General features: G+C 45.8%; 1 protein-coding gene across 1 annotated transcript; it reads right to left on the reverse strand.

The window, feature by feature from the left end:
- Nucleotides 1–904: 904 nt before the first annotated feature.
- On the reverse strand, nucleotides 905–24,952 carry LOC137439753 (forkhead box protein O3). Its single transcript, XM_068135813.2, has 3 exons — nucleotides 24,346–24,952; nucleotides 8,191–8,355; nucleotides 905–3,982 (listed from the first exon to the last, which is right to left on the reverse strand). The coding sequence occupies exons 1-3, from the start codon at nucleotides 24,811–24,813 to the stop codon at nucleotides 2,846–2,848; spliced, it is 1,770 nt and encodes a 589-aa protein (XP_067991914.2). The 5' UTR covers nucleotides 24,814–24,952; the 3' UTR covers nucleotides 905–2,845.
- Nucleotides 24,953–25,575: the final 623 nt, after the last annotated feature.

Consider the following 25,575-nt stretch of genomic DNA (forward strand, 5'->3'; position numbering starts at 1 on the left):
AAACAATGCGGTTGCAATAAAGGTACCTGAACGTCATTTTTTACCTGTTTACTAGCCCAGAGTGCTTAATGTTGTGCAGGAAAAAGCTTACCATTTTTTGTTCTTTTTTTGACTGATTTCTGAAAAACTTGGTAATAATTAAAAATGAATAAAACGGGGGAAAAAAATATTTCGGGATTTTTTCACATAAAAAAAAAAAAATTCCGCTTTTCAAAACATAAAAGGCCTATTTTCTTATAATAAAAATCCGTAGTCTAGCTGATAAACAAAGAGCGCGGTTCGTAGATCGTAAATCCATTAGTGCCGTGGGCATCGGGTCACTGGGTGCGGCGTAAAAGGGATAACAAAGTCGAGTCCTTACGCTATTCTTATATAGATGCCTCCAGCACACCCATGCCGTTGCGTTGCAGAGGGGGGGGGTGCGCACCCACGGCACCCCTCCCCACCCCCTGGATCCACCGCTGATGTCTGATTTTTTTTTTCTATGCAGCGCTTTCGGAGATATAAGTGCAAACTTTTTCGGTTTTTCCAAGATGGGGCCCGTACCACGTGACCTATGACGTCATAATTATTAAAAATTCTACAGAAGGAGGCACACCTCCGGTGAAAACTACCTGTCAATTGGACCAACGATTGCAGAGAAAATCACATTTATTCTGTGCGGACAAACAGACAAACGGACTCAAATGCAATACCCTCTCTTCTCGCGAGGGTAAGTACAGTTCCATATACTTTATCACGAATATCACATCTTCGACCGTGTCTAGTCTAATGGACGAATGAGAATATGTACACTTTTGCTCACTTTGACAAAGCTTGCGCTGCTTGGAACGATTCCATGAAAGCAAAAAAAATACTTTTTTTTAAACCACAACATGGAGAAAAAGTCACAAAAAAGAAAAACCATGGTTTCAAATCCGTTTATTAAGTACAAGAATATGAATGCTGAACGTCCTGGCCACGGCTGTCAAAGAAGAAGGGGGGGGGGGGGGGGGGAATGAAGAAATAAAATCACAACTATACAACGAACACGAGCGAATAAAGGAGAGGCAGGCAGTCATCAGCTTGCTTGTTTGGCGATAGAACGTCCCAGAGAAAGCTTCCAGTTTAAGGTGACATGGACAGCCACTGTATAACAGTCATGAGGGGAAGGGACTAGTGGGGTGAGGTCAGGGAAGCGAGGGTGGGGGAGCTATTTCTGGCCAAATCTACTTATTGAACATCTGCAACTTTTAAGTTTAGTAAACAAGGATCCTTTTTGGCCTGTTTCCACTCCGACAAAACAGATGTCATACCATCATCGAGAAAGACAAATAAGTGTGCATTCTGCCTTTGTCACGGACAAATGGCTGCGAAAAGAAAATAAAAAAATAAAAAGGAACATTTTGCTATACAAAAAAATTATATAAAATCATAAATACAAAATTTAACGTTGCATTAGTTGAATTTTAAGATTGTCTTTACAATTACACGTTGCTTGCGATGTCCGAGCGCATCTCAACAACAGGCGAGTTTATGGACATCACTTTGAAGGCACGATCCGTATATCCAAATAAGTTTCGCATACTTGTAAACTGCCTCATGCATCAAAAAAAAACCCGCAAAAAAAACAATAACAACCATTCCACTTGTCCTTGTACTAAAAAAAAAAAAAAAAGCTTTAGTGTGAAACACTTTTAGTGTTCAACATGATAGTTTTACTCTCGATTAATCAAATTTTTTGGAGTTAGGATTCATCACCAAAACCACGAGGTTCGACAAAATGTCCGACTGTGTTACTCTTCATGGCCGTTAAAGTGTAAATATACTTTGCATTTAATTTCAGGACAAATTTTTATATCCGATTTCAAAATGCATTTCTAAAATATGTACAGATTTTTTTTAATACAATACATACATACACCTGATAAAACTCCCATTTATAACATGCCATGCAATTCGCAGAAACAAATGCAAATAACTTCCTAAAAGCTCCAGGCCCTCCAGGGCCAAACTAACCCTACCCTACCACACCCTCTTAACAAATTGGCCAATTCCAAACACCCAAGTACAAAATCTGTAGCAAGGCAGGACGATGCTGGAATGGCACTTGTACCAGCAACACGATCAAGGTTTGTTTGTTTTTTTTCACGAGATTCAAGCCATGGCAGACCACCCACGACCCCCAAGAGACGGTCGTGGAAATAGATTCGTTTAAAAAGCAAAATGTACAATTAGCGACAAAACTAATGCGGCAGAACCATCTCACAGAACGAAACGGTACAACACGAAGCTCCTGTAGACAACGTTGCTTTACCGATAGCTCGCGTGAGAATATGGCTTGTACCTTTTGCACAACGTGGCGTCGAACGACTGCAGGTTGCGACGATCAAACCGCGATGTGACCACTCCGTGTACAAGATGTACAATTGCAAGAAGGGGGAGGATAGCTTGGGGGGGGAAATAGCTCTCGTCTTTTACGAACAGCACCCTGTGAAGCTTCCTTACAGAAATATTATAGGTTTCTTTTTTCTCTCTCTCTCTCCTTTGTTTCCTTTTATCACTTGATCAGTTTTCAAAACGTTATGGCACAGTAAAGCTGTCAGTGAAGTAAGAAGAGCAAAGTAAACTTGATGTTTGAATCAATAGAGTGAGTGTTTGCAACGGATGCTAAAGCACAATCCGCAGATTATCCAGGAGGGAATAATTTTCTTTTTTTTTTAAATAAAAAAATAAAATAAAATCACCGAGATAATGCAACATGCAGTCATGCAAATTTACTACTGATTATTGGTGTTTTTTTTAACGCCAAATTAGTCAAAGGAATAAAAGGAATACATACCGATAACAACATGATTATTAGGATCTAGTGTGTGTCAAATGTAACATTGAGACCCTCCTCGTCCTGGAGCTCTCCTTGAATTAGAGAATAAATGTCAAAACCTAGGTCTTGGCAATCCTCAAACACTGTTAGGTCCAAATCTGGTGGCATCCTTTGACTCCCGTGGGAAAAGCCCAAAGGGTCACCCATTGTGCAATCTGGGATGGAAGGCGGTCCAGGACTGAGAGGGCGTTTAGTGAGCAGCGTGGGGTCGGCGGCGTGCTGCAGGATGTGCATGTTGCTTTGCTCCGAGCCCAAAATCAAACTGGGGGATAAAGGGCCAGATTTAACGCTCGGCATCGGATCCTGCTGCATGACGTCTGTATTGGAGCTCGACTGAGGAAACCTCACGGGGCTACCCTGACTGAACACGGACCGTGGCGGGTTTCCGGGCAGCCTCGCGCTGTTCGGCTGCGTTCCTGCCTGTGCCAGCATCACGTCAGCCTGCCGAATGGGAAAATCGTTTCCAGGCAAGGTTTCAGATTCGAGCATGTCCCGAAACGTCTGCGAATTGAACGTGGCCAGGGTCGGGAACGTAGCGGGCTTGTTCTCCTGAATTGTCTCCATGGGAGGTGGTCGCCAAGCCGGAACGCTTCCTCCAGACGGACTAAAAATGGAGTTACCAAACGTCTCCGACTGTGACGAGAAGCAAAAGCTTGAGGATCCACCGAGGGCCGGTACAAGTGGATTATTCATCGTACTCGGCGTCGTGCTCTGCACATCCATGTCCTCAAGCAAATCATCCATCATCTTATCGTTTAATGGGCACAAGGTCTGATGCATTTTGTCATTTAGATTCATGGTCCCAGCCATATCTGCAAGACGGGGCATTTCTGCAGAGAGAGGTTTGTTGAGCGCTATTTGATTACGGCTCTCCAGGTACATTCGTGGGGACACCGGTGAGCCCTCGTGCTCAGAGCGCTCCTCAAACTCGAGGGTCATTCTGGTGGGTGAGACGCGGCCACTCAACGTGCTGGCATTGGAACTGCTGCGCGGCCGAAAGCTCCACGGCTCAAACTCGTCACTGTTCTGCGACGGAGAGTTCGCTGCCCAGCAGTTGGGGCTATCCGATCGCCCTTCTGCTACAGCTGCCCTCTTCTTCTTCGCCACTTTTGCACGAACCTTCGGAGATAAATGTCAGAGGCAGCGGACAAAAAGTTACGACGCTCAAAGTTAAAATTACAATGCAAAATAACAAACTTAAAATTGTTTGCAAACAAACTTTTAAAATGTGATAAGACATTAGAAATTAAACAAAACACAAATTTTGAATGACCATCGTATATATGTGCATATTGTGTAATAAAAAGGTTATTTTGCCCTGCAAATCATGTCGGAAGAAAAAACTGCTATTGCATTTTGGTGATGATTCAATAAATCAAATGCATCAGATTCTTGACAGCATCAGTGCTGTAGAAGTAATTCCTGAGCAAAGGTTTGGCTGGGTGGTTTGCCGTTGCCCTTGCAACAGGAAGTCAGGGCAAGAATTTGGAATTCATTCAGAGTACTGGCGATAAATCACCTACTATTCACGATGGACAGACATGTCCTCTAGCTTAACATGTACTGAAGAATGATGTGCACATTAATGCGTTGCCCTGCCTGTAAACTACCAGAATGGAAGTTTGTAGCTAGCTCAACGTTCAAAACGTTCAACACCTAGCCTGGTGTTGGCTTAGCGGTTAGGGTGCTGGCTTGGGATCCTAGGATCCTGGGTTCGAATCCAGGTCGATCGCTAAATTAACACCAGGGGGGTTGACTCAGCCTGTCATCCTTCCGAGGTCGGCAAATTGAGTACCAGCTTGCTGGGATGAATGATCCCGGTGTGTACCCCGGTTTAGAATAGGTACACCGTATCCCTGTGCATTGTAAGAGGCGACTAAGGGTTGGCGTCAGGAAGGGCATCCGGCCATAAAAACATTGCCTCAAACAGGGAACCATGATTGTCATGGGGCCCGCAAGGCTAACCCCCGCTCTAGCGGGGAAAATGGCCTTAAAACGATCATTCATACATATTCATTCATTCAACGTTCAAAACCAGGCTAGACAGCTCAAAGATGAATGCACATCCCTATAAGGCCATCCTGCTAACCCTCGTATGGTGATGAATACATCTTCCAAAACAGCAAGTTTTGGCGTTAGCGTGTTCTGTATGTTTGTGTAGGTTAAAGCATTTTCTGTAACCAGGAACCCGTTAGTGTGAATGTTACCCCACGCACGCAAAGTAAAAAAGCGGGTTTAAGCAATTGTTTCATGTCTGTCCATCAGACAGAGACAGAGACAGACAGACGGTCTTATCAGTTTATGATAGAGGAACAGCTTATTTAAACTAAATGTTATATTCTGAATATGAATCGGAACATGAATCGGAAAACAAATCTGCCGTTTTACAGAACCTTGGCTCTGAATTCATCCCAATGGCACATGCGCAGTGGAGCAGGATAATCTTTTTTTACTCTGCCTGCCTGACATTTTAACGAAATTGAAGATCATTTCAAACAGGAAACTTACTGTATTTAAGGACGTTATGAAGGACACAAACAACAGGCACGCATAACTAATATAATGTGTTATATAGGGTGATGTAATACACACTGTGTAAAACGGCGATAAAACCTGGAACCATTTAGTTATACGCCCTTAGAACCCTTTCTTTAAATTTAATTATACACATGAACACTGTAGAACACAAATCGCCTTCAAAATACTTCCAAAAACCCCCAGTTTTGCAGTGCTTGGATGTGTTCCTAAGGGATGTAATAGGATCCTGGAAAGTGGATGTGGCATATGAGGGACTGAGGGTGCAGTATCGGGGTGAAGAAGAAGCCACCGATTTGGCTAAGTACGATGCCGATTGGCACTGAAAGCGCTCCATCTCCTTAACTATGGTGATTAGTCAGGTGGCTCAGTGAAATTAGTTACCGGGCGGATAAAAGCGCAATATTTGGCATGAGGCTCCCTTAAGGCCTATTAATTAATGTTAGCCTCGGAGCCCTCCGGAGTTTTAATTTTTTTAAATTTAATTTTCACATTTTTAGTATGCCTTTTCAGGTTGCGATACAACCTCTGCCTTCAACGGCAAGGGCAAGAAGTCGGTTTGGCAAGCCTGGCAGGTCGACGAAGACGTCACAGAGACATTTGTGTATCTGGCCGGTCATCCCTTCGAGCTGCTGGATTTCGACGATGAATCTTTCCAGAAGCTCGAGAGACTGACTGTTATCCTGTATGACAAAACCAGTCCTTTGAGCTCTGTCAACAAGACAAGAAGGGAACTCTTCTGCCAGAAGAAATGCACTCCATGGAGCATTGCAAACTGTGTGTTACTGCAAGAGACATCACAGGACAATGCCACATACTTTGTAAGAAACTGTGACTGTTATTATAAACAAATTGCATTCCAACTCAACGCCATGAAGTGGCCTACTATTGTCTCCGTAGTGTGAGAGAGTAAGGGAAATTGAGAACTACTTGGAGACCGACGAATAAAGCATAGTGATGTTATTTGCTTGAAAATTTAGTTTTGTCTGTGCAATTCAAATTACTGTAGTTATTCTAACAAATGCCTTGGACTTTTTAATATCGTCTTGACTAGCACAAGGCCAGTTACTGAAATACATGATTCGCTGTTATTCACTTTATTGGGTGATAATATTTCCCTTCCAGAAGAGGGTGGATGTTTATTTGAAATTTTCCATTTATTGGAATAATAATGGTCTTTATAACATTTTACAATGTATTGGTACTATTATAATGTCACAATAACATTCAACGACCTCAAAATCCCAAATTTGTCAACCGCCCTGAGTTACTTATGAGTTATGACTACCAGGATTCGAGAAAAGCTATATTTTGTCATCGATGTCGGCCATCTTGAATTTTGGTGTTTTACATGAATTTTTAAAAAAAACTCCGGAGGGATCCTAGGCTAACATTAATTATTTGGCCCTAAGGGAGCCTCGTGCCAAATATTGTGCTTTTATCTGCCCGGTAACGGTAATCTTTAAATATAGCACTAAGCCAACTGACTAGATCAATAAAGCCTCCATCTCCTTAACTATGGTGATCAATAAAGCCTCCATCTCCTTAACTATAAAAAACCACCTTTAGAGGCCATTTTTCCCCGCAAGCGGGGGTTGGCCTTTTTCGGGAACTGTGGTTGTTGTTGTTTTTCGGTCCCCTTTTTGAAGCAATGTTTTACGGCCGGATGCCCTTCCTGACGCCAACCCTTTTTGCCGCCTTTAACGACAAGCAGGGAATTACCAGTGAACTGGTACTCAATTTGCCGACCTCGGAAGGATGACAGGCTGAGTCAACCCCCCTGGCGTTAATTCAGCGATTTGACCGGGATTCGAACCCAGGATCCTAGGATCCTAAGCCGGCACCCTAGCCGCTAGCCCAACGCCAGGGATTCTCCTTAACTATGGTGATCAATAAAGCCTCCATCTCCTTAACTATGGTGATCAATAAAGCCTCCATCTCCTTAACTATGGTGATCAATAAAGCCTCCATCTCCTTAACTATGGTGATCAATAAAGCCTCCATCTCCTTAACTGCAACTCAACGTCGTCTTATTTCAGTGTATAAGGGTGATGTACAAGACTGCTTGTACAAGATTGTTCGAGGGGCGCCATGATGCCAACTGCCCCGTGTGACGGCACCACGGTTGCGATTTTGTTCTGCATGATTGGGAGCGAGGAACACCCGGGCATGGCAATGAAAGGACACACACTGGCAGCAGTCGGGGCCCTCTGAGCAGCGAGCTCTTCTTTGGTGCTGTGGCCGGAGAACCAACACGTGCCTCCTTGCAATATTCCCCTGTGCGGACAGCACATTCATTCTGAAGACCTGCCCACCTGTATCTTAAGCCTTTGTCTGGTTTCTCCCCATTGTATATGGAGTGATTGTGTGCTTGTGGCACCTTGGATTTATATCTGTGATTAAGGGTGTATTTATTTCTCCTTATCAATTCATTCCAGTCTGCCGTTCGTACCGGAATTCTCTGTGTCGTCTTGTATGTTGTGCATCTGTAATAAACCCTTACTTCTCAAGAAACATGCAGCCTCATTTTCCACCTTCTCATGGCAAGTGAACCATTCCGGGTTAGCCGTAACCCTATCCCGCAGTTATACATTTACTCGAGCACACTTTTCATCAAGAACAAAGGATTTAAAGAAGAAGAGTATGATTTAAAGATGATTTGATTCATTTAGAAATGGCACCATAGTTCCAAATATAGATAATCAAGGATAACCAAATGAAGAGGGCAATAATCACAATTAAAATTTGTTAAGTAAGTAAAAATGAAAATCGGAAGGAGAGATGGGACCCACCTTTGCAAGCTTGTTGCTGTTATCCATCGAGACTGCTCTCCTCCGTGGGGACTTCCCTCCCTTGCCGCCATCTGGATTGAGCATCCACCAGGAGCTTTTACCGGTGTCATCATTCTGCACGCGGATGAACCGGCTGTGCAGGGAGAGGTTGTGCCGAATGGAATTCTGCAACACGTAACGGCAAAAACCCACCACAGTGATAAAAAATAAGAGTTGAGCAAACGTTTACGCGATCGATCACCATAACTGGCATTTCATCAAAATACAAAGCACAGATCCAATTTAGTCCCATTCAAAACCAGCACGCTACATCTAACCCTGACCGGAAACCTTATCCCTGAACAGACTTCAATTTGAAACAACAATCCCTGTGATACTGTGCTTTAATTTGGCCACACTCTACATTTACCAAAAGAACACCTCAACAGGTCCATCAATTAGGCGAAGATGAACAAAGCAATATTGGCCCACCAATCCAGAGAAAGCTCTGCTCTCTCCTCATCTGGACTGCTACTATGGTCAGAAATTTGAGCTGAGGGCTATATATATATATATATATATATATATATAATTATAAATATATCATACTGTGACATATCACATTTAAAGGTTTTTGGCTTACTCACCACACTCGCCAATGTTGGTTGGCAACGGAACTATCTTAGTCTGTTTCCTACTCTTTGACCTTCCCAGCATGTGTGATACTGCTGGTATTGGCACCAAGTGACAATACCACTGGCACAGCTATCGGAGTCAATGGAACAAGCACCACGGTTGGGTACACTCAAGCCATAGCACGACAATAGGGTACACAAGCCACAGCACTGTGCCAGGGCACACACAGAGCAGAGCACAGTTAAAAGGCAGTACCAAGTAAAAGTTATTTTTCTGCAGAAACTCCGAAGTGAACAGAAAGTGCCCAATATATTTTGATAACTGGAATGGCACTCGGTAGAGGGCATACCTCTGCCAGGCTAAACAGTTTAGGTTTTGTATCCCACTGATCGGCCGGATCTGCAGCCGGACCTCAACCAGCATCTAATCGGCTTGTTCGTGTCACATCACCAACTCATCCACCAAGTTGTTAAATTCCATCTCCAATTTTTTGAGATATCGTGCGAAATTTCGTTCAATTGTGAAGAATCACTTAAAATTATTCCATCTGGACCCGGATCTTCACCCAAATCTATTCAATTCATCCTTGTCGCACACCCAACATGTCAACCAAGTTTTGTCCGAATCAATTCATAATTTTGAGATATCCTGCTCACAGACAAATACACAAACAAAGAGGGGGTGAAAACATACCCTCCGTCCACCTTTGGTGGCAGAGGTAAAAAAAACAATAAATCCACCATAGCCAACTCAAAAGGCAACAAACAATCAATGCAAAGTACACATATACTCTCCTTAGAATGGAAGAATACGAGACTGAAGCGACACCTTGCATACAAATATATTAAATGCGTTGATCGCACTAGACAGGGCCCGATTGTGAGTCCCCGTGAAAACGGTCGGTCGCAAGGAAGTTTCCACGTTGGCCAAAATGACAATCACGAGTCTTCCATGAATGGCAATGCTTGCAGAAAACGGCAGAGATTTCCAACATATTTATGGTAAAACGAGCTGAATGCACATACCAAACATCAAGAGAATAAAGAGATTGTTGAAATGCCGACGGTGAACATCATGCAGGATAAAAACGTTCAAGGCCGAATGAAACATTATGGGAAGTTTTCCGCACAGGCTTCAGTCGTATGTCATCAGCACGTGCAATCCTACCATCTGCGTGCAGTCATGTGAATGTTCAAAACCCTGCCAAGGACAGAGTCATTCGCCTACACCCCGAGTAAGTAGTGCATTACACAAAATCCTGAAACTGGCAAAACAAATTCACCAAATTACGTCATTAGAAAATAATTCGGCTTCTGGTACTTTGGCCTTCTCAAAATACGGTTTGCAAAAGCGGAGGAGGAGGAAATGAGGTGTGAATGAACAAAAGTCAGAGGATAGAACAAAATTATTTAAATAAGAAATATATATATAACTAAAATTCTGAGCCACTTGGTGCTCACTGCAGCGTACAAGGCATTCATCTGAAGTATCATGGAGTAAGTGACCCCGCCTCCACCACCCTCACTCCTCCCCCCCCCCCCCCCCCCCCCCCCCCACGCTGGGCTGGTGCAGCTGCTTCCCATCTTCCTTCCCCTCGAGACGATAGGGTCCATGGATCTCTGTGTTCTTGGCATATCTCAACAGGACGTCAAGACCCAACGTTGGCTCCTCTCGCACTACTTACTGGCTGGTTGGTGGATTTCCGTTTTCTATGAACCCACTTCTGGCCGCTCATCCTTCCATCTTTCCTAGTCACACCACACGTTCTTCCAGAATCCCACACTTGCTTTCCCTCCCCAATTATAAGATGAATGTTCACCTCAATTCACTCATAGACACGTGGAACCGACTCCCTGTTTCGTGTCTCGTACCCCCTCCCCTCCAGCCTTTCAAGAGTGCTGCCAATTGTCACCTCATGCCAATGTTTTCTCCCAAAGCCACCAATGATATCTTCCACCCTCAATGAACCCCATCCCCTGTCATACCCCACTTCTCTAACTCATGTGCGATGCCCCGTATACTGTCCAAGGCTGTGAACCTGCTGCCCTCCATCATTCAGCACATCCACGAGCCTAGATTTCTGCACGCAACATAAATACGACAATGATTTGGACGGCGCCGACGCAGACGAGCAATCCAACAAATAAACATCAAAAACTTGGAAAATACACGAGCGGTGGAATCCGCAAATATAAGCGACCACAGTGCATAATTCAACAGAAGGTCATGTTAGGGTCTGATAACATGTTTGCCTGGCCCGGTTGTGGTTTCTCCAACAAGCTTCAGAGTCGGGTGACATCACGTGAACGTGACAGGGCGCATTCTGAGGTCGCTTCTGCATTTGGATCGGACAGAATGTTCCAGAATGTGGACAGCATCGATAAAGTTAAATGGACAACTTCAACGTATTGTCAACAGCAGCAAACCGGCTATCAAATCGCCCAATGCCGTAAACGTTAAACATCCTCAGCAATCTTTCAGTACTGATGCTGCAACCAAGCAAACGTGCATTGGCATCGGAGACAACAACAACAACAACATGCATTTTAAGGCCATTTTCCCTGCTAGAGCGGGGGTTAGCCTTGCGGTCCCCATGACAATCTTCTCCATTTTGCCCTATTTTCTGCATCTCCCCTTGTTAACCCCCTTGCCCGCATTTATTCTTCCACCATCTTTAGCCAAGTCTTTCTCGGTCTTCCCCATCCTCTACTTCCTTCTACATTCATTTCCATCACTCCTCTCAACCAGTCACTTTCATCCTTCCTCAACACATGACCAAACCATCTCAACCTGTTTCTCTTCACAGCATCAATCACAGGCTCTATTCCCTTCATCTTTCGCAATTCATCATTTGTCTTCCTCTCTCTCAACGATACTCCGCACATCCACCGAACCATTCGCATTTCCACCCTTTCCAGCCTTCGTTGCTGCTCTACGTTCATTACCCATGTCTCGCTCCCATAAATCATAACACTTCTCACACATGCAGCATACACCTTTCCCTTCAGCTTCAACGACACTCCCCTCATCAGCACGCCACTCAGTTCCCGAAACTCGGCAGACGCGTTATTCAAATCATAGTGTTGCGCAATTTCTACAGCAGAAACATTTTTGGCCTGTCAATCACCTCGCGGAAGATCCACCCATTATCGAAAGCATTTACAAACCCGCTGGGGCTCGGTGGCACACACTCTGCTTCGTGCTTCGTGATAACAGAACTTAAAGTTAATCAATGCTTGTTTGTTTGTTTATTTATTTATTTCCCTGTTATCTTAAACTCGATAAGCAGAATACAATCCATCAAAATGGATGCATCCTTCACCCACCCTGCCATCCCCCACCCACCCTGCCTCTTTTTTTCACAATATCATCTCTGTTCATGAGTGCCAATGATACCGACAGTATGTCCGATCTTGGAATAACTTGTACAAACATCACAGGACTTCCATTCAAACAACATTAAAAATAAACCATTACATGTTCTTGTCTTGTAACCCTCTCTCCAATCAGATCCAGATGGGAGGCATCCTAATGTTCATTTTGTCTTGTTTTTTTCTCATCAAGATCGAGGCTCGTGGAAGAGCAAGGTGGCAGAGGGTATGAACTGAGAGTGGGGCAGCGGGGAAGCTATTGGACATGACAAGCAAGGGAATTAATGAATGGAGAGAGAGAGAGAGAGAGAGAGAGAGGTGGAGGTTGAGGGAAACATTGCAACCTATAAGTGAAAGGGTTCATGTAGATCATGTGTCAGGATGGAGGATGATATGAGATGGCGGTGCACCGCCAGCTTGGAGCCTTGAAGATAAGGGAGTGGGATAGCATAGCCTCTGGAAGGTGGTTCCACAGATATCACTGAAAAGCAGGAACATGGGAGTTTGTGTGAGCAGAAAGCTTGGATTTTGAAAGTTTAACCAGGAAAGGTTACTGGAAGAATATTACATCCTGGAGATGTAGGGAAGGGTCGGAGTGTCGAAAGACCAGAAGGAGATAAACCAGAGGGGAAACGGTAAGAGGCCACCGACATGCCTGCAATGTGAGGGCAGCACACCTTTTGATTTGACTTTACTGTGGGCTAGCTTTCGATTCCACAAAATCCAAGAGAGAGTTGTGATGTTGGGACATCAGCCCATGAGAGGAACGTACTCCATTGAGCTATGCACAAAGGCCTTATCCACTGTGAGCAGTTCTGATTTTTCAAGGAAAGATTTGGAACGACGGACGATGCCAGGTCTGAGACTGACTTTGGAGACCAGCTTTGCTACGTGGTCGGCCCAGGAGACATCAGAGTTGATGGTAAAGCCTACACTTCAAGCAATTGAACATCTTTCCTGTTGCTGATCATGGAAATAGGTAGATGGGTTCGTTAGTCGATCCTTCCACAACGACAGGGCAAGATCAAGATTTTCCAGGATTGAAAGACATGTAACATCTTCAGACCAGTATCTATCTATAATTCCAGTAATCTCTGTTTGTTTGTACGTTTGTACGTTTGTTTGTCTGTGACCGCTGTTTCTCGACAACCACGGGTCCGATATACTTTTAACTTGCCAGGTATATTGCTGGGGACCCGAGGATGTGCCTTTTCAAGGTTTCATATTAATCGGACAATTACTTACCGAGCTATGTCCAAAAAACGATTCAACCAATCAGAGAGCAGCGAACTATCGCGTGTGCCGAACGTGGCGGACACACTCTGCCTCGGATGGCACATTTGAGAGCGTATTCATTTATTTCACGTTTGCAAACTATGTTGGCGTTAAACTATGTTTTAAAACTAATAAAAACGAATTTGCGATTCATTCGCTTTCCTGCGCGTTTGTGCACGCGATGGCGATTTCTTTACCAAACTCCGGAAGCCGTTCGCTTTGGACCAAACCATTTCATGTAAATAGAGGGGGGGGATATAATTTTAGATATAGATATAGTACGGGCAATGCCCTAGTATAATCAATTCTAGATCCGTACAGTGAGATGCAGCTGCTGTCTGCCGAGAAGAACAATGGGGGTAAGACACAATGTGGAGTCACCCACAAAAAAGGAAGAGGGTGGTTATCCAGAGCATCAGAGAGATCATTGATGAAATATGAAGATGGGGAAGAAGAACGAAAACAGATAAAAGCCAGACATATCTCCAAGCAAATGACCCTGACGTCTTTTTTGAGATCATGGCCTCCACTCATTGCTGAGAGAGGAGCAGCAGCACATCCAGAGTGACCAGGGTGGAAATTAATCTCATGGTCAGAGATCAGAAGAAAGAACCACCTTTAGAGGCCATTTTTCCCTGCAGAGCAGGGGTTGGCCTTTTTCGGGCACGGTGGTCCCCTTTTTGAAGCAGTTTTATGGCCGGATGCCCTTCCTGCCGCCAACCCTGTTAGTTGCCTCTTGCAACACGCAGGGAATTACCAGTGAACTGGTACTCAATTTGCGGTCCTCGGAAGGATGACAGGCCGAGTCAACCCCCCTGGCGTTAATTCAGCGATCGACCGCGATTCAAACCCAGGATCCTCGGATTCCAAGCCGGCACCCTAACCGCGAAGCCAACACCAGGCTCAGGCTGCTTGAAAACAGGAAAGAATTGACAATCAGCAGCAATGTCGATGGATTCCATGACTTTGCTTACAATGCAGGACTTTCAAAATAAGGTGATCACCTCACAATGCATTGGCATACACGTGCCAAAACCCTCCATAATAATGTCAATCGGGGCATAATATATTGTGGTTACGAGCTAACGATTGATATGTATGCCTATACGTATTGAATGTATTGTGCAAATTTGGTTTGAGATCTTTCTTCAACGCCATGATTTATCATTAATTTTTTTTAGCTACTGTGGCTAACTGAGCTCCAAAAAGAACTCAAAAATAACCAATCAAAAATATTTTTGATGTTTGATGCCTGTAAAAATAATAAACTAGAGCAAAGTGACTGTCACCAATATGCCTCCGCGTAGTCCCTGCCCGTGACAATGGGTAGATGACCTCGTTCACTGTCATAAAAATTAATAAGTTTGATTTAAATCCCTTCAGCTGTTTTCAAGTATCACATTTTTACCAGACATGACAGGTTTCACATCGATCGGTGAAGCGGTTTCGGAGAAGGGATTTTTTTAAATATCGGCTTTCAAGCTAATTTGGCTGCCAAATCACGTGACATACGACATCAAAAATGTAAAGTCTGCATATGTATGGATAGGGGATCACATTTGTGAAGTTTCGTGCTGATCGGACAAGGTTCGTTTTTCTATCCAAGATGGCTGCCAAACCACGTGACCTACGATGTCATACTTTTCAAACTATATGGAGCAATGGTGTTAGATGACATTTGTAAAGTTTCGCATCAATACGGAAAGCGGTTTCTGAGATATAATTATTTAAAATTTTCCTTCAATCCAATATGGCTGCCACACCATGTGACCAATAAAAACCACCGTTTAGAGGCCATTTTTCCCCGCAAGGCGGGGGTTGGCCTTTTCGGGGACCATGGTAGTTGTTTTTTTTTTGGTCCCCTTTTTGAAGCAATGTTTTACGGCCGGATGCCCTTCCTGACGCCAACCCTTTTTGCCGCCTTCAACGACAAACAGGGAATTACCAGTGAACTGGTACTCAATTAGCCGACCTCGGAAGGATGACAGGCTGAGTCAACCCCCCTGGCATTAATTCGGCGATCGACCGAGATTCGAACCCAGGATCCTAGGATCCTAAGCCGGCACCCTAGCCGCTAGCCCAACACCATGTGACCAATGATGTCATAAATTTAATATTACAATACAAATGGGTCATATTGCATGCAATTTCAGATTTTTAGGTTAAGGCATTTGATTAGAACATTTATGGCTGGTGGACCACTTCACGGATGAAGTCATCATTATCATGCTTTTGTTCACCATTGGGAGTATTTGACAATGTGCCAAGTTTCAAATTTTTCCAATCAGCGGTTTCCGAGAAATATATTTTAATTATTCGAGTTTAATCCAAGATGGCTGCCATACTACATGACCTATGACATCACATTTATCATAAAGACATTCCACATGGGTGTCGATCCTACCCTCAAAGTTTCGTCTCAATTGGCCATGTGGTTGTTGAGAAAGAAAAAAAAACCAGGGTTTAGCCAGACGGACAGACGGACAGATAACCCAAAAACATAATGCCTCCGGCCACCTTCGGGGGCGGAGGCATAAAAATTCAGACTGACGATTTATCATCCTCAATATCCAATCCACTATATCAGCCCTGGTGTTAAAAAAAAAAATTGACAAATTCTCCCCAGGCATCCCTATGCAGAGTAATTCTCTGCAGACTACTGCAATTAGAACTGTAATCACTTCAATTACCAGCAATTTTTACTACAGTATACTTGAATCACAACAGAGTAACCTATGGTAATACTAAGGTTAACGACAACTCCCAGCCAGAGTATATGAGAGCACAACTACCGTACTTCTAACTAGATATCATTTCTGCCTGGGCTGCACCCTCATGAAAATATCAGAAACTACAACAGGCCTATATTAATTATATAAAGTAAAGTTACCACATACAATGATAAAAAGAATATCACGACTAATTTTCTAACCTCTAACCCTCTGAAGATTTGGGGCCTGCTCCAAATCAAGTTCTGCAGGCCCTGGCAGGTCATGGCAGTACAACGATTGCTCCCAGCCACCGTCGGCATAGCAGGAGTGAGATTGACCAATGGCGTTGATCGATTGAGCCAGCAGCGAGCATTGTGAATGTTCACTTGTTCTTCAGAAAGATATAATTTTTTATTTTTTTTGTATACAAAATCGAGGCTCCCGAAAGAGCTAACATTAATCACACAAAAAGTCAAACCGACACATAAAACACAAAATAAGGGGAGCGGTAGACAAGATGGGGAGAGAGGGGGAAGGACACAAACACAACATTTGAGAGCAGGGACTTCGGGAGATCTGTGGGAGGGAGAGGGCTTGGGGGGAGGTGGGAGAGGTATAAAACATATGGACACTGCAAGGACTTCCAGGATAAAAGTTGGAATTACAAAAAAAGTGGATCTGGGGTGAATTAGCGGGGGTAGAAAAGATCAAGGTTTTGGATGGGGGAAGATAAGAGATGGTGGTGAACAGCTGTTTTAAAGACCTGGAGGGAGGAGAGGGATTGAAGAGAGTGGGGGAGTTTGTTCCAGAGGCGGGGCAAAAGGGGAATGAAAGAGTGAAGGTGAGAATGAAAGAGTGAAGGATATGTGCGCTATTTGTTCACTGCCTTGAAGTTTATTAGGAGTACGTTTAACTTACGGTGGTTTTATATATACGAGACTCCGATCATTCCTCGGGAAGAGTTTAGGATTTTGGTGCTTCCAAGATGGAGTTTTCTTCCCACTTTCATCCGTGTCTGAGTTATGGTTAGGCCGCCAGTCATCGGGCCATCATACTATCCTTATCCACTGTCGCCGCTCACTGGTATTGGCAAGAAACGGTAGGAACGTGACACCTCTCTTCCACGGCAGGTTAAAAGTGCTCCGATTGCGCGCAGCCATAGTTTGCGTTCGAGACATTTTGAAAGTCACGTATTGTAAGTAAGCTCACTGGTTTATAATTGAGAGCATCCCTTCCTGTAAACGGTAGTGATGTTTGCTGATTTCTAGGCCAATGGCAGGCAGCCAAAGGATGAAGACAGACCGAACAGAGCTGGCAGAGAAGAAGCAAACATGGCAGAGCAGGAATTGAGAAAATGCAAATTTATGACATTTTGGGCCATCACGGAAACAAGACAGAATGCCAGAACAGACAGTAAACAGCGTGTACTCAGGGGGAGAAGATGGAGGACAAAATGGATTACGTATAGTACATGAGATTTGGAAACGAGCACGGGGTTAAAACATTTTGCCGGGCAGAATCTGCAGATATGGAACTCGAGGTGGGGAGGGGGAGGGGAAGGGGAAGGGGAGAAGTACACACCAAAGGCACACTTGACAAGGAGCACCACCATGATTTTGAAGAAGAATTGGTCGCAGAGTTCAGCAAGATGTTTTCTGGCTTGCCTCAGCACCGACACACTTGTTGCCAGCCTTACGGAGCGACATAAGTTAGCCTCAGTCAGGTTTGCCTTCCATGTTAAAAAAAAAAAAGACTTCGCCTGTAATCACAAGAGAATGTCCGTTGAAAGGGAAATGACATACGAGAAGACATCTACCTTTTCTCCACACGATTAATCGAGATCGTCAGGTTTGCCTTCCATGTTAAAAATACGACCGCGATTGAAAAGTGGATAATCAAGTACGGCTCGTTGATAAACTTAGTCAAAAATTACCACTGCATATGTAATAAGTGGATAGCCCAATAGGGAGTGCGTAAAGAAAAAAAGTTCTCAGGTCATGGTGGTAGGTGGTAGGTGGTTCGTGTGCTGGTTGTATCATTTTTCTGTGGGCGCATCTGCCGCTGATGCAATGCCCCTCTATAACCAGTTATCTGGTACTCATTTGTGCCAACCTCGGAAGGATGACAGGCGGAGTCAACCGCACCCAGTGTTAACTCAACGGGATTCGAACGCGGGACCTCAGGATCCCAAGCCCGCCGCCCTAACCATTAGGCCAACACCAGGTGATAGGTTGTGGTAAAGAGCCAGGTCAAGACATCTTGCCCTTGAATCAAAAAAACCTAATCTCCACCTGTCCACATTTGTCTTTAAAAAAAAAGACCGCATTGCTCAACGCCGCCTCAAACCGGGCGAGTCTGTCAAGATAATTATTCATAATTGCAACTTTTTTTGTTCTTTCAACAAAACGAAGCTCAAGTGATTGCGTTCCTTCCACCTGCGCTGTAGTTTGTAATTCAGGCCAGGATTGCCTCAAATTTTCTCCGGCTAAAAGCAGTCAATCATCCGATAATCCGCAAAAAAAAAAAAATCATCCACCCCTTAACAAGTTAGCAAAATGTTGAGTCACAACCGTGAAAACAAACATCAGTAATATTGAAGTCCGGATCATTTGATATATATATATATATATATATATATATATTTTTTTTTGTATACAAGATCGAGGCTCGTGAAAGAGCGAACATTAATCACACAGAAAGACAAACAGACACACAAAACAAATAACATCGGGAGCGGTAGACAAGATGGGGAGAGAGGGAGAAGGACACAAACACAACATTTGAGAGCAGGGACCGAGAGACATGGAGACATCGAGAGAACTGTGGGAGGGAGAGGGCTTTGGGGGGGAGGCATGGGAAGGGGGGGGGGGGGTGGGAGAGGTATAAAACATATGGACACTGCCAAGACTTCCAGGAAAGAAGTTGGAATTTCAAACAAGGTGGATCTGGGGTGCATTAGTGGGGGTAGAAAAGATCAAGGTTTTGGATGGGGGAAGATAAGAGATGGTGGTGAACAGCTGTTTTGAAGACCTGGAGGGAGGAGTGTGATTGAAGTGAGTGTGGGAGTTTGTTCCAGAGGCGGGAGAAAAGAGGAATGAAAGAGTGAAGGTGAGCAGAGAGCCGAGATTTCGGCAGTTTAACCATCAGAGGGTGGCTGGCAGATCTTGTGCGACCTGTAGGAATATTTGGGGGACAGAGCACAGAGAGAGCTGGGGGAGCAAGGCCGGAGAGGAGTCGGTAGAAGACAGAAAGACCACCTACCTGCCTGCGGTGAGTGAGTGAAAGGCCCTCAGAGATAGCTTCATCGCGGGAGATTCCAATGATTCTGAAAGCTTTGGATTCAACAGCGTGAAGTCGAGCCAGGTGTGAGGCAGGAGCACTCGTGAAGACTTGGCATTTAATATGGAATATTTTTTTTTTCGTGACTTGGGTTTTACTTTCTTAACTCAGTATATCAATCTGGTGAGCTTCTTTTACACTTTGGTGATTTATTTGTTAAAAGAACCATGTCACTGATTGTCTGTCGCAGCAAAAAGTCAACAACAGGATTATATCACAGGTGGCGTGGCAAAATGTACGGACAGGTGCATTTGATGATTGGCTTCACAGTCGGGTATACAAGGGTTGTTGCGTTCTGTATTAGTGGAAAACAACTGCTGCACGTCTCCAAAAGTTATTGCTGCTTCCTCTGGAGATGGTCCGTCAACTCGACAATGCTGTTTGTCATGGAGTGGTGGCTTTACGAAATTACGGCATGAAACAGCGTGCTATTGCTCGGCAGTATGGCAACACTCAAGGTCAGGTGTCAAAGATCCTGAAACGAAATGCTCAGAGGGGTATCCCTACTCCAATACCGAGGCCAGGAAGTCCCCGCAGAACACAAGGAGGGATGATCGCCAGCTGTCTGCAATGGCCGTACCAAGTCAGCTAATCGGCTTAGGGCTGAGTGGCAGCAACTGACAAATGTGCCTGTATCCAGAAGGCTAGTCAACGAATGACTGGTTCAAGCAGGCTATCGTGCCAGGCGTCCCCTGAGAAAGCCACGCCTGACCAGACAACACCGCCAGCGCCGATTGCAGTGGGCCAGAGAGCACCGTCAATGGCAGCCAGGACACTGGAATCACGTGATCTTCAGTGACGAGTCTATATTTCTGGTCTATCGTCAAGATGGCCGCGTCCGAGTGCGCAGACAAGTTCATGAAGCCTACAACAAAGATTGTATTGTGCCAAGAGTCCAAGCTGGAGGTGGTGGGGTGACCGTTTGGGCTGCTTTTCATGCAGGGGGCAAAACTGACCTGGCTGTTCTGAATGGAAACCTGAACCAGTTCAAGTACAGGGCCTTTCTGGAAGAAACATTGCTTCCATTTGCTCGTGCAGCCTTTCGAGGAAACTTTGTCTTCCATGATGACAATGCACGGCCTCATCGTGCTCGCATGATCCAACACTTTCTTGCTGACCGTGGTGTAGAGCATATGGAGTGGCCTGCCATGTCCCCGGATATGAATCCGATAGAGAACTTGTGGGCAGGATTAACGCGTCAAATCGACCACTTTGACCAGCAGCCGACCTCTGCGCGTGAATTGCAGCAGGCTATTGTCACTGCATGGCAAGCGATTCCTATCCAAACCTTGGCAAATCTCGTGAACAGCATGCCTCAACGTGTACGTGCTCTCCTGAATGCTCGTGGGGGTTACACGAAGTACTGAAATGTAATTTTAGTGTCCGTAATCCCAGTCGTAATTTAACTTTTGTTTTTGTTAAAAAAAATTTGGCTAATGTGCAAAATAAAGAGATACTTCTGGAAAACGTACAGAAGTTTAACACAGTACTGTCCATGAATTGAGTTCAATATCAGTTTACATCACTTTCAAGGATCAATTTATTTGTTTCGAAATGTCAAATGTGGTTTTTGTTTCTTTTAAAGGTCACATTAACAAAATCTAGAATAATTTCAACATAATTCCAATGAACTTTTGGTTCTAAGACATCTTGAAAAGTAAGTTCACCCCCACAAAAAAAAATTCCATATTAAATGCCAAGTCTGTATTATATATAAGAGAGATGTCTGTCTGTGTGTCGCCATTTTTCTCAGAGATGGCTGAACGGATCTTCGTCAAACTTTCAGAGGTTCATCAGTGAGTGCCTGGGAGTGTTTTAGACCAAAAATAAATAAATAAAAAAGATCGTTTTTTGGAGCTAAAAAAAAATATAAAGAAATAACGAAATAACCCTCCCCCCCCCCCCCCCCCCGATAGTGCGCAAGTCTTTTTAAATTAATGATAGTCATATACAAGTACACATTCGCATAAATAAATACAAAACAATCACCAGACATTTGAATACAAATAAATCAAACAATTTCGGAAGTGTACGAAGTTGGTAGTATGGCTTCTTCTTCTTCCGGATCAGCATCACACTTAACTCAGAAACGTGATGAATGCCACATTCACCCACCAGCATATATATGAACCCCCTTCCTCTCTTGCCCCCCCTCCCCCTTCCCCCCTCTCCCCTCCCCCTTCACCCCCTTCCCTTCCACCCTCCCCACCTTACCCCCCCTCCCCCCCATCACCCCCTTCCCTCCCTCCCCTCCCCTACCCTCCCGGGTACGCCGGGTACTTCTGCTAGTATATAAATAAAATAAAAATTTAAAAAGGGAAATACAATCACATTCCCGGACACAGAACCTCAGTTTATGCTGACCCGGTACATCCTGAGCCGAATATAAATTGCGGTGTCCTGATAAGGTGTCCCAGCACACACTCAACAAGGGAGATGGTGGGCAGGAATTTGAATTTTCGCCAAGGTTTACTGTACCAAACATAGCTTCCTCTTCGCACAGAGATACTTGCAATATTTTCCACGTGCAGAATGCAACAAGTGGCCAAACTCAATATTGGAACTAACAACAGTGTTCCCTCAGTCTGGAGAAACACTCGAGATGTGACCGATGCCAAGTGAGGTGCGCGCGGGTCTCATTCCTCCGCAGTTAAAGATGCAAAAAATAATAATAATAAATAATAATCGCGATCGGCTTTGTACACATGGGGAAGTATCGGCTTTACATCACCAGAAAACCAACAAAGTTGTCGTTTCGAGGATTAGATGTGCATCCTGACTTCAACTCCCTTGTTCACCAATCTCACAATCATTAATCACCAAATGAATAATCGCCAAAACTTTAACCCTTCAAAGCGATGTGCGTTCCGAACGTAAAGACGGGTCAGCTGTCCTATCATCGCGGACGCAAGGTATCGCTTGACGTGACGGCGATAACGTTGCGCAAATGTACAACGTTAAACAATTCCAGAGATCCGTGCACTTATCACCAACTTGCACTTCGAGCCCAAGAGCAGATTATTGGTTCAGAAACCGAGGAAGAGCAGCACATGCCCTCGGCCATCACTACAGCCACCATGACCACAATGAGGAATGGACTGCGATTGGCTCACAAAGGTGGTGCGATGCGAGGACGATAGAAGAAGCCGACAGGACTTTATCAGGACCGGCGGAGCACCTGTAGAACCGTCACTGATGTTTCCCCAAAAGCGTTTCTGCCACTCCGGTGAAACGCACGAGTTGCTCCAATGGCTTTTCGAATGCCAGACAAATAGTTTGCAGGTTTCCTCTTCCGCCACATCACTGGTACTCGAGTCAGTTCCTTGTCGTGGCTGAATACCAAAGGCCACATGAGTAGACACATTTTTAAAGATGAGTCACTGGGGGAGGGGTGGAGTGAGGAGGAGTCAGATCCAGATGGGAGGGAAGGAGGACGACTCATCTGCACAAAGTCACAGCAATGGAGGTCAATAGATTTCCGTACGAGGCTGGCATCGTAGCTTTGTGGTGGCAGAACCATTGAGCAGAATTCCCTTGCTATCCCAGAAAGAGGTGTAATGAACTTATTGGCGGAGACCTTGGTGATCGTGATTCTTCTTCTTTCATATGATCATGCAGACACGCTATAACTGGCGGTCATGTCATCACAGCCACTTCATCGCAGGTTTCAAGGATTTCCGCAAAGGACCCCGTGGATCTCCTTTCTGTACATCATGTGCTCGATTTGTCTGACCGGCTCCCGGGTGACGGTGGTTTAACGCACGGATTCATATTTGTTTCAGCATCCCATTGCTGAAGCCACGTTTTGTCACCAGATACCAGACGAGCGATGAAAGTGTCAAACGATACGAGAAGCGTGGAACATTACGCCAGCCACTGCAGTCAATTGCGAGTGCTGAGGTTTCGGGACATCCTGCTGAAACCTCGGACACACTCACGTGTTTGCGGATGAGTGGAGCACCGCTGCCTTCAGAAATTCCAGGCCCTATGGTTATTTTGGCACGTGGTGACACGAGCATCATTTTGTGGGTCAGTCGTCCTCAGAGGACTCGCATCCATGCTCAAAGTCAGCCGCTACTACAGAATGCGAGGACACGCCATCTCCAACCCACAAGGCGTTCGTAGATTCATCTGCGACTGGCACCTCCGCTCCATAAAAAGTTGGTGACACCAACGCCCGATGATGGTACGAAGTAGGAAACGTCTGGATTATATAATTAATGGAGGACGACGTATTCCGAACCGTTTTGTGCTGAAACTTCCAGGGCCAGTTCAGTGCGAATTCCAGGAGTCCTGAACCACGGGCCGGAATGTGTCAGCACTGGGCATCCTGGAACATGGCATGCGGATGACGAGGCGGCACCGAGTGACTCAGGGAGGACGAGCTCTTGCACACGACGCATTGTTGTTGTTAGCACAAAACTCATCGAGCTATTAAGGCGGTGCAGTCTAGCCACCCCGCCACCCAACCACAATCCAGGCAAGCCTTCTTGTGACGTCAGGATGGGGAAAGTTTCCCGCCCAAGTCTTTCACGAACCGGCTGCCCAGGAGCGACGTTCGACTTTGAGGCCAAAATTTTGAAAATTTGTTCAGCGCGCCGGCGATAACTCGCCTACCTAACCTGTGCGCGCAACACCAAGGCGGCAGTTTACAGCTGGGTCGAAATTTCAGCTGGACGGCTCCAAGCTCTACCCCCAACCGCTACATCACAGCAAATGACGAAAAACAAATATGATACACATTGGTGGGTTTGTTACACACACGGGTCGATACCAGGGAGAGGGAGAGACCGGGTCCATGCAAAACAAAACGTACACGAGTGTGTGAGCGAGTCGTGAAGTACCTTCCATCCGGCCGAGCTGTTGTTGTCTCCCTTGTCCTTAAAGTAGGGAACAGATCGGACCATCCAGTCGTAGATCTGCGACAGGGTCATGCGCTTCTCGGGGCTGCTCTCGATCGCCTGCGTGATCAAGTCCGCGTACGAAAGGTTCCCCCACGGGTTCCTCCGTGACGACGTGGTCTTCTTGCCGGTCACCACGGTCACGGCGGACGCGGCCGATCCGGTCGACGCGGCCCCGGGCGAGACCTCGGCGCCGCCGGGTGCTCCGAGACCGTTACCGGCGGCGGGAGTCTCGGCGCTTCCTTCGGCCGGAGGGCTCGACGCTCCCTCGGCGACCGCACCGTCCTTGCCCGGGACGCAGGGTCGGCGAGGCCTAGGCCAGGTGCACGCCCGCTGGCGGGTCTGCGGGGCGAACTCCGGGTCGATCTCCACGTCGGCGTCCGGGTCTCGCATCTCCTCCGCCTCGGCCATGGCCGGGCCGGGCGCAGCGGGGAACGACAGAGCTCGACTTGGATGGGATCACAGATGTGAAGGGGAAGAGGAAGGACGAGGAGCGGGGAGAGTGCGGAGGGCGAAATAATGACCTCGAAGAGGAGAGGAAGAGGTGACAGGGGAGAAGGGTCAAGGGGGTGGGATGATCGATAAAGGGGATGAAGAATCGGTTATGAGTTTTGGTCCGAGTAGTAGATCGTATGTGGGAGTGCGAAGGGGGATGTGGGGTTCGTTGATTGTTGACAAGCGTGGATGAGGAGCAGGAGGCGGAAGAGTGAACCAAAAGGAAAGGAGCGATTTGTACGTGTGGGAATCCTCTTAGCGAAAGGGGGAAAAGTCTGGGGGCGGGAAGAGAGGGGCCCGGGGGGCAAAGAGGGGGGTTCGGGGGGCAAAGAGAGGAGCCCGGGGGGCAAAGAGAGAAGCCCGAGGGGCAAAGAGAGGGGCCCGGGGAGCAAAGAGAGGAGCCCGAGGGGCAAAGAGAGGCGCCAGGGGGCAAAGAGAGGGGCCGGAGGGGCAAAGAGAGGAGCCCGGGGGCAAAGACAGGAGCCCGAGGAGCAAAGAGAGGGGCCCGAGGGGCAAAGAGAGAAACCGAGGGGCAAAGAGAGCAGCCCGAGGGGCAAAGAGGATCCGGAGGACAAAGAGAGGATTTGAAGGGTAAAGAGAGGGCCCGGAGGGCAAAGATAGACCCCGGAGGGCAAAGAGGGCCCGGAGGGCAAAGATAGAACCCGGAGGGCAAAGATA

The sequence above is a fragment of the Myxine glutinosa genome, chromosome 14, assembly GCF_964187855.1.
Source record: "Myxine glutinosa chromosome 14, kmMyxGlut1.1, whole genome shotgun sequence".
NCBI classification, from domain to species: domain Eukaryota; kingdom Metazoa; phylum Chordata; class Myxini; order Myxiniformes; family Myxinidae; genus Myxine; species Myxine glutinosa.